At 18.4% G+C, this 11,038-nt stretch overlaps 2 protein-coding genes across 2 annotated transcripts in view; one reads left to right on the top strand and one right to left on the bottom strand.

Moving 5' to 3' along the window:
- The window catches only part of PGSY75_0703900 (putative membrane protein), a gene marked incomplete at both ends in the record, with an annotated part of 11,972 nt that extends 1,504 nt beyond the window's left edge, over positions 1 to 10,468 (top strand). Inside the window, one exon of the mRNA XM_018784909.1 lies at positions 1 to 10,468. Coding sequence (XP_018642409.1) covers positions 1 to 10,468 — 10,468 coding nt within the window.
- Positions 10,469 to 10,829: 361 nt separating this feature from the next.
- PGSY75_0703800 (hypothetical protein) overlaps positions 10,830 to 11,038 on the bottom strand; it is a gene marked incomplete at both ends in the record, with an annotated part of 2,664 nt that continues 2,455 nt past the window's right edge. Inside the window, one exon of the mRNA XM_018784907.1 lies at positions 10,830 to 11,038. This exon is cut by the window's right edge and continues 2,455 nt beyond it. Coding sequence (XP_018642408.1) covers positions 10,830 to 11,038 — 209 coding nt within the window.

Raw genomic sequence — 11,038 nt, 5'->3', positions numbered from 1 at the left:
TAAAGTAAAAAAAAGTGATGATTCTTCAGATATATATATAAACAATAATAAGATGTTACAAAGTGTATATGATTCGATGAAGAATAGTGACATGTGTGATATATATTTTAATAAAGAGAGTATTTTATTAGAATATAAATATATATATAAAAAGATAAATGTGGAGACAATGAGAAATACGAAATTTTTAGATATAATAAAAGAATTAATTTATTATAAAATAATATTAGAAATGTATAAGTTGAAAGAAAAACGTGCTGAATATAATAAAGAAATAATATGTGATGAGGACCTTCTAATGCACTCCATAGGATACAACAACAATAATAATAATAATAATAATAATAATAATATTAACAGTTTTTATAATTTAAATTATGATCACCATGTTGATAATTCAGAACATGAAATGAATTATTTGAATAAGATAAATGAAGTTATATATTTTTTTATACCTTTCAATATAACAGATTTTTTGTTAAAAAAAATAACCAAGAGAGATAAAAATATTTTATGTAATTATTTTATTATTTCATATCTTTATTATATATTAGAAGTATTTAAATGTATATGTAAATTTGTGATGTTTGTAGATATGTTTATATCAGTTCCAGATGGAATAAATAAAAAGATATTATTGAAGAGTATCAAATTTGATATAAAAAATAATTTTTATAATATAATTTATAAGTATTATATTTTTGACATATCTTATATAAATATGTATATATCTAAAGATAATATGAATGATATATGTTTAAATAAAAAAAGCAGTGTATATGAAGATAATACTTATAAGGGTATATATAACAAGGTGATGAAAAAGGATGATAGTGGTAATAATTTATATTGTGATAATATTAATGATGATGATGATGATTACATATTAAATATTAATATGAATGATGATATAATAAATTATAGTATACACAAGAGTGAAGAAGACAACGAGGTTTTAAATAGTTTATATATTTTTTTAAATGATATGATAGTTGATAAGAATAATATATTTATTTTACATTTTAAAGTTTTAACAAATTTTATTAATTTATTTAAAGAATGTGATGTGAAAAAGAAATTATTATATGAATTATATAATAAAAAGAAGATTATTGAGATTAATAATTTTAAGATTTTCTATAATATAAATGAAAATGTATATAAAATATTTTTGAATAGTTTTATAGACAAATATTATGTAACTGTTGAAAATTATAATTTCTTCGATAATCTTTTTTATCTTTTTATATATTATAAGAGAAATATAATTATATATAATGAAATAAATAATAAAGAAAAATGTATGAAAAAAATTTTGGAGAATGAAAAATATTATAAGAATATAGAATTATTAATATATAGATTTTTAAGTAAAACAGATTTTTTTGATTCATCATCATTAGATGAATTACTATTATTTTTTTATCTTTTAAGAAATATAAATAATTTCAGACATTTTGTTTTTGTGTTGTCTTTATTTTGTAGATTCTTTTATTTATATAAAACCAAGTTAAAATATGTAGATATGTTTAATAATATTTCATGGGGCAAAAAAATAAAACACAATAAAAAAAAAAGCATCCAACGTTCACAAATGTTATATAATCAAGATGGTTCTATCTTTTTTAAGATGATTATTTGTTTTTTCTGTGCATACAATTATGATGGATTCTTAAGTGGCGTTCCAATATTAAAGATAATGAAGGACGAAAAAGAGGACCCCTCCCTTAAAAAAAAAAAAAAGTCAACTAACATGAAAAATTATGAAAATGTTCAAAATTTTCAAAATGGTGAAAATATTCAAAATAAGAAACATATTAATTTACCTCACGATCTTCATAGTAGTAGTCATATTTGGTCCTACCAAATTAATGATGTTATATATGTTTATTCATACTACTTGAATTATATCAAATATGTTTTGTTATATAATCCATATATATATATGAACATAAAAAATAAATTTAAAAAAAAAAAAAGTCTAGAAGAACTGTTCTACATGTTCACAAAAAAGAAAGAAATCTCCTTTTTTCAACAGAGTAAAGAGAATATATATCTATGTAGTGGTAATAATAATATAAAAGATAATAATTTAAATCATGATGAGAACGAACAAAATAAAGATGACACAAACAACAATATTTATATTACAACATATGAAGAAGGAAATAAAATAATAGATGTATGTTTTAATAATTTTAGATTGTTTCAAGAAAGTATAAAAATATTTTTAAAAGAAATAAAAAATTTAAAAAAAAAAAAAAAAAAAGGAAACATAAATATAACAAATAATACTTCTAATTATAAAATGGATATAGAAGAAATATATAAAAATGACCAAGGACAAACATTTTGTTTTAATTTTTTTTTTTTAAAAAGTGATAATAATTTTGAAAAAATTGAAAAAGAAAAAAAATTTCAAAATCAACATGGCATTATACATATATTAAATAATTGTAAGAATATATTAAATGCATATATAATTAAAAATAATGATGAGTTTGATTTAAATGAAGAACTTGTATGTTGGAATGCCGATTTAATATATCATCATATGTGTAATATTTCTTCTGTTGTATTAAATTATTTTTTTATTCTATATACATATCTACAAAGTGTAGGAAATAAAAAGGAAGAAGAAGAAAAAGATAATATAGACATTGATTTTAATATATTTATGTATTTAATAAGAAAAATAAATGATGTTTTAAAATTTTATATGTATTCAAAATATATAAGTAAAAAATATTATAATATAAAAAAGGAAGATCCGTTTCAAAATGAAAGAAAAGATGAGGAAGATTATTATTATTTTAATCATATGTTTATATTAAAAAATAGACGTTTGAAAAAAAGAGTTTTTTTATTATCATTAAATATTTTAAAGAGTAGGTGGTTTATTATATTATTCAAATGTTTTATAAATAAATATTCAACTTATAAAAATGTGTTTGAAGAGTTTATATATTTATATTTGTCTTTTTTACACAATAATATTAATACATTTTTTCGTTTAATAAAAAAAAAGACAAAAACTAAATGGTTAGTTCAAAAATTGTTGATAAGTATAATGATAGGTATTGTTTTACATGATCATATACAAGATGATGAGGAAGTTTTTAAAAAAAAAGTATGTTATATAATATTGTCTATATTGAAAAGATTAGATGAGGATGAAAGATTTATTTTCTTTTACTTGAAACAATATAAACACTTATTAAATAATGAAGAATATATCAACATTATTGATGATAATGATGCTTTTTATTATTCTACTTGTTTTTGTTGTAATGACAAATGCCAACTTTTAAACTGCCAAGAAGATAATAGAAATATAATACAAAAGAATGAGAACATTTTTTTTGAACAATTTATTTTATATTATATATATAAGATAAGAAATGAAAAACTAAAAAGAAAAAAAAACAGTAAGAATTATATATATGATGGGCACAAAATGGAGGAACATGTTTTTTGTAGTAGTAATATACCTCTCTTAATTAATATAATTATAAATAAAAAAAATATAAATGATAAAATAAAAATATTATTAAATAAATTATGTAACTTATATATTAGAAAATGTTATAATAATAACTATATTATGAATAAAGATATAATAAAAAAAATTATTATGGAAAGATTAAGTGATAAGAATAATGATATATTATCTTTTTTTAGAAAAAAAATTAAAGATGATTATATATATTTATTAGAACATAAAGATATTGAAAATGACATGTATGTATTTTTTATATATAATTTTTTAAATACGGTGGATATTAAATATTTGAACAATGAAAAGGAAACAATAAATAAGGACAATTATTTTGTTATTTTATTTTTATTATATTTAATAGGAAATAAAACAAAAATTACTCCATTAGAAAATGATATTAATGATATTAATGATATTAATTGTATTAATGATATTAATTGTATTAATGATATAAGTTATCTATTACTATTTAAAGAATATCATAACATATGGTTGTTATTAAACAATATAGAATATGAACAAATATATTATTTAAAAAAAGAAACATTTAAAAAATCGTTTGCTGAAAAATGTTTGGATTATATTATAAGTGCATATAAAAACGCTGGACAAAAAAACAAATTAAGTTTCTTACTATTAGTAACAATAAATTTTAAGAATAAAATATGTTTATTTATTGCATTGTCTATTTTGTTTTATTTTGGAGATATAATAAATGAAAGAAAAGAAATACGAAAGAGTCTGTTGAAAAAATATGAAGATATATCTATTATAAGAAGAATATGTAAGGTTCTTTTTTTTTATTTTTATGGTTATATATACAAATATGATAAATACAAAAATTTCAATAGTTATCAAATAAATGTTGAGGAGAATAATAACTTAAACAAATATCCAAATGATGAATATATTTTTAAATCTTATGAAAATATAACTCTTTTTTTATTTAAAAGATTGTTCAAAAGTTTTTTACGATATGAAGAAATGAGTGAAAATGTAAGTGATAAAAATATAGATACATATGAGGAGCATATAAAAGGTGTAGAAAATAATAAGGGTGAGAAAAAATATATGAAAAATTGTCAACATAATAATAATAATATTACATCATCAAATAATGATAGTAGTAGTTGTAGTAATAGCGACAATGATGAAGATGGCAATAAGCACTTAAATATTATGAGAGGATCTAATACTGATATAAATAATTATGTTGGAGATTCAAACAAGATAAAACAGAATGGAAATTATATAAAAAAAATTTCTAAAAGAAGGAATGATTATCACATGTTATTATTATTATTATTAAATTTATTGAACAAAAAGATAGAGAATAACAACCACCACAATAACAACAACAACAATAATAATAATAATAATAATAATTGTTATGATAATAATTATGTGGATGATCAAGATGTAAATAATAGGGCATATATGAAGAAAATAGAAAAGTATATATACCTACATTGGAAGAATATATTATTATTTATTTCATTTTTAAACAATAATGAAATTAAACTATCCAATTTTTATTATGAAAATGTGATGAAAAAATATATATATATATTTATAGATCATGATTTGAATATGGAAAAAGAAGAAAATAAAAAAAGTCATATTATTTATAAAAACAAAAAAAGATATATTTTATTTTATACTTACTTTTTAATATATAAATTTATGAAATTAAAAGGGTTAGATTTTTTATCTATGATTGAAACATTTTTTAAAAATGAGCTTATTGAAGAATTTATAGTATCTATATTGGAAGAATATGGAATGATGGAAAATGAAGAAAAAAAACGAAATGAAAATTTTTTAATTTTTTTATTAAAATTGATAAAAATATTTTATAGTGAGTGGTACAATTTATATAAAGATAAATATGTAAAACAAGAAATTTATTTAAAAGGATTAAATATTAACATATTTAATGCATTGAAAAGAATTTATAGTTATACTATGACCAATATAAATATATATATAAGAAATATATTTTTTGTGGATCTATGTAATTATCTAAATTTTATTTCTTTAAACAATATATTAGACAATAAATTAATCGATGAAGTATTAAAATTTAAAGAATTTAATGTTAATTATGATAATAATTATAACTGGTTGAATATGAACACAAGTATGGTAAATAAAACATGTCTCTATTTTAATTTCAATGAAAATATATATCATATGTTACAAAATGGTGATGAAACGATAAATAATAATAATAATAATAATGATAGTATTGATAGTATTGATAATAATGATAATATTGATAATATTGATAATATTGATATGATTGATAATATTGATAATAATGATAATATTAATGATTTAAAAAATTGTGAAAATGGTAATTATTTTTTCAATAATAATTATAAAAATAATATGAACAAGTCAGGTGAAAACGAACATTTTGCAAATTCCCAAATGGCTAGCTCAGTAGAGAATGATGAAAAATATGAATATAATAACATTAAAAAGGATAAGGAAATATATGGAAGACGTAGTAGTAGAATATGTTTAAAAAGTAGTGGTAGATATATATACAGTATATTAAATCAGAATAATTTTATAAGAAAAGAGGTATTTTATTTAGCTTATAAAAATAGGTTAAATAAAAATATATATGATTATTTCTTTTTATTGTGTGTATTGGTAAGTAAATTATTTTTTGTATTTATATTGATGTCAGAAAAGATTAGGGTATTTTTTTATCACTTTAGGCTTTTATATACGTATCAAAAAGAAGAGATATTTTTAAATTTTGATTTGTTGAGGATGCAAGAAATTAATCGAAAGATAAAAAATTATATTAAGAGATATCCTGATATACATTTTTATATAGATTATGACAATGATGAGAATGAAAAGGAGAATAGGGCGAATGGTATGTATGGAAATTATATAAATAATGATTATAATTACATGGATAATTCATATGAGGAGAATAAAAAAATAAAAAACGGATTAGATACAAAGAACAATTATGATAATAGTAGTGTTAATGTATATTTAAATAATAGTAAAAAGATAATATCATATGATGAAGAAAAAGAACACTTTCATCATTTAAAAAAAAATCAGAACTATGATATGAATTGTAAATTTTGTATAAAATTTAGGGAGATACATAAAATTGGTAATACACAAAGGATATTGAATTTATATGACAAGGAAGAAAAGACAAATATAAAGAATATGATTTATTATGGAAAGACTATACGTACAAATTTGTTTTTACATAGTCCTTATGAATATAATATATATAAAAATTGTAAAACGTTTATTAATGATGAAGAATATGATAATGATGATATGCATGGATCAACAAATGTATTAAACAACGAGTATGATGATAACAATAAAATGGATGATAACAATAAAATTGATGGTGATGGTATTGAAGAAACGAAAAATATGAATAGGAAGAAAAAAAAGAAAAATGTGGATATAAATAAAATAAATGGATATTGCTTAATTGATGAAGATGAATTATTATATGGAAGGAAATTAAAAGAAAATCATTTTACTAAGAGTTATAAAAGATTATTAGATATATATTCTTTGAGTGATGTGGATTTTTTTGGTCAATGGATTAAAATATTTTCAATGAACGGATTGAAATTATTAATATTTTGCTTAAGTAGTAATGATTTAATTGTTAGGACTATAAGTTTGAAAGGATTATCTATATTTTTTCAGTTGATTGAGAATTCCTTTTTTCTTTATAAAATAAGAAAAAAGTTATTATCTTTCAAAAAGAGAAATGATATATATAAAAAAGATAAAGATGATAATTATTATGTGAATAATAATGGAATAGGTGTTATGAATAAATTATATGAATCTAAAAAGAGTATAATGAAAAAAAGGAAATTAATAATACCTTTTAAAGAATTATTTTATTTATATTTTTTTATGAAGAAATTAAAATATTCAGTAGATCCTTTAACATATTATATAAATCCAAGTATATCATCATATTGTTTTTTTTTCTTAAATGAGGTATATAAAAAGCACAATATTGTGAATACTTTGAAGAATTTGATTAGAAGTAAAACTTTTTCTTCTATTTATTTTTCTTATTATTATTTAAATAGTTTGTTTAATAATAATTTTGATTCATTGGACATTATGAATTTTTTTATTATGTCGAATCAGGGGTTGCATTCGACGTGTTATAATAGTATAGGTTATCTGGAAGGCGATATTAAAAATGGTGATAATAATAATGATAATAATGATGATAATAATGATGATAATAATGATGATAATAATGATGATAATAATGATGATAATAATGATGATAATAATGATGATAATAACGATGATAATAATGATGATAATTATGATAATAATAATTACGATAATTACAATGTAGAAGAAAGACAGTTTAATAACACTATTGATAGAAGTTATTATGCTACTACAAATTTTACTAATAGGATGATGCTTGAAAATTTTGATGATGAGAGGGAGGATAACAACAACAACAACAACAACTACAACTACAACTACAACAATAGGGACACATATGATAATAATGATGATAATAATATGAACTATTCGTTTGAAAAGAAAGATGAATATAAAGAAAAATTATATCTTATAAAATATAATTATAGATGCACCATAAAAAACATTTACCATATATTAAATCGAAATGATGTTTTTCAAATTTATATTTCCATATTTTTTAATAATTATATAAATCATAACTTGTTAAAGAGATTTTTAATATTACTTATATATTCAAGCAATGTAATAAATATGGTTGGTATGTATGTTGATAATGTAGATGAGGAGAATAATCGTTGTGTGGAAGATAAAGATTATAAAAATAATTTAGATGATAAACAAAAGAAAAAAAAAAAAAAAAAAGAGAATGTAGATAATAATATAATTTCATATAATGTAGAAGAAAAATTCAATGTTATAGATTTTTACATAAAAAATAATTTAATGATGAAATTAATTATAAAAGATAATATATTTTTATGGTTAGATTTAATTATGAATAAAAAACTTTTTTCAGATGTGATGTCATTTCATTATCCTAATTCTTTTGTATTTCCTATTATAAATTATTATGATTTATCATATGAGCATGAGAAATTATATAAAAGGATGATCAAAGAAAATGTGAGAGGTGAATATATGACTAATGGAAGATATATAAAAAAATTATATAATAAGAGAATATATAATATGAAATATGTTGAAGAAAATGATATATGTTTATATGAAAAAGAAGAAATTATAAGAACAAATAATAGTGATGAAAATAAAAAATGTATTATAGATAAAATAAATGAGAAAACATTACTTGACGATAATAATACTGTTCATATGAATAAAATAAAGAACAAAATGTATAAGTATTTAGAAATTTTGATTAAGAAGAAATATATGATGGGTTATAGTTTTAAAGAAAGCTACAATAAAACATCTGAAATATTTTTTTGCATATCTTTATTTGTATACAATGTGGTATCAAATATATTTTCTCCTGCTATAGATTATTGTGATATATTTCATAAGAATATATTATTAGATAATGAAAAGAAAATATTGAAAGAATTCATTTTAATAAATGCACATAATATAATAACATCAGACAAAAAAATAAAAAACAACATCATCATCAACAATAATGATAATAATAATAATAATGATAATAATAATGATAATAATAATAATAGTGATAATAATAACAATAATGATAATAATAATAATAATGATAAGATGGAAAAAAACTTACATACTTATGAGATATGGAATCATTGGTATAATAACTTTCATAAATTATATTCATTTAAAATAAGATGTTTTTTATTTATTAAAAAAAATGAAGATGAAAAAAAGAATATAAATGAACATATACTAAAATCTAGTCATATGAATATATATGATGACCTAATACAAATTATAAGAAACTTAATTAGGGCATTATATTATATCTTTTTGAATTTATATCATAAGGAATATTTTTATCTCTTTATATATGAAGAAGATATAAAAAAAAAAGAAAAAAAAAAAAACAATACAATACATGATATTCATTATATATATGATAAATATAATTATTATGGTTCTTTAAAACATAACAGTATAGGTGATAAAATAAGACATTGTAAAATGTTTATTAAATATATATATCTTATGTTTAATATTTTATTTAATATATGTTCTTGTATATATGATCAAGGATTAAGAACGGATGTGGTTTTTAAAAATATAATAAGCACAAAAGTTATAGTAAAAGATAATTTTATGAACGAAAAGATAAGTGTAATAATAAATGAGATTATTATTTTTTTTGAAAATATTGTAATCTTATATAATTATTTAAAGTATGTTAATAATTATGTGTGTGTAAAAAAAAATAATTTTAAATTTAGCGTCCCACATGAAAAGATAGAAAGAGAGAAGAAAAAAAAAAATAATAACAAAAAAAATAATAACAAAAAAAATAATAACAAAAAAAATAATAATAAAAAAAATAACAAAAAAAATAATAAAAATAATAATAAAAGAAATAATAAATATAATAATAATATTGATAAGATGAAGATATTAGAATATGATGAAGAACAGAAAACAAACATAACATATGCGTTTAAAAGTTACAATGTGAGAGAGAAGAAAGATACAATGTCATCTATTGAATTATTTCATGTACGTGTTCATCATAAGTTAATAGAACAAACGTGTAGAAATTCTGCGAATGGTTCGAATTATAATTTATATAAGAGAATTATTAGGTGTGTGTTATATATGTTACATAAAAAGTGTTATAAGAATAGTAAATATTTTTATTACGTCTTTATAAATAAATTAATAACAATATATCATTTTTTAAATGAAGATTATATGTCTTGTAAGGTGTATTTATATATATATGAACTATATAATATTATAAAAAGAGATAAAATGGAATCATTATTAAACCAGATTCTTTAAATAAATAAATAAAAATATATTTATGTGTATTATATGTATGTGTATTATATGTATGTGTATTATATGTATGTGTATTAAATGTATATGTTTATATGTTTATATATTATTATTTTATTTTGTATGTGTCATTCATGTGTATGTTTTAATAAGAATTTTTAAAAACATTTAAAAGAAAAAATAAAATATTAGTGAGATTATAGAAATATATAAAAAAATTTGTAAAACTATGTAGATTCATTATGAATAAATAAAAAATATATATATATATATATATATATATATATATTTATATATATATATATTTTTATTTTTATTTTTTTATGTGTTGTACATTTAAAAATAATATATTTTATGAACAAGTTTAATTTGTGCTTACTGTAGTTTTTTTGGAAGAGTCATATTTAACATTTAAAAGTTCATTAGGTATTTCTTCTTTTAATTTATCATATTCAATATTTCTAGAATTAAAATGATTTAATATATAATTTTTATTGTCATCATCACTTACTATATTTTTTGTATCATCATTTGTTTTAAATTCTTCACATTCGTTACTGCTTTGTAATTCAT

Source organism: Plasmodium gaboni, chromosome 7 (genome assembly GCF_001602025.1).
Source record: "Plasmodium gaboni strain SY75 chromosome 7, whole genome shotgun sequence".
In the NCBI taxonomy this organism is placed as follows: Eukaryota; Apicomplexa; class Aconoidasida; order Haemosporida; family Plasmodiidae; genus Plasmodium; species Plasmodium gaboni.
The sequence above is the reverse complement of the archived record's forward strand: the minus strand, read 5'-3'. Positions and strand labels throughout refer to the sequence as shown.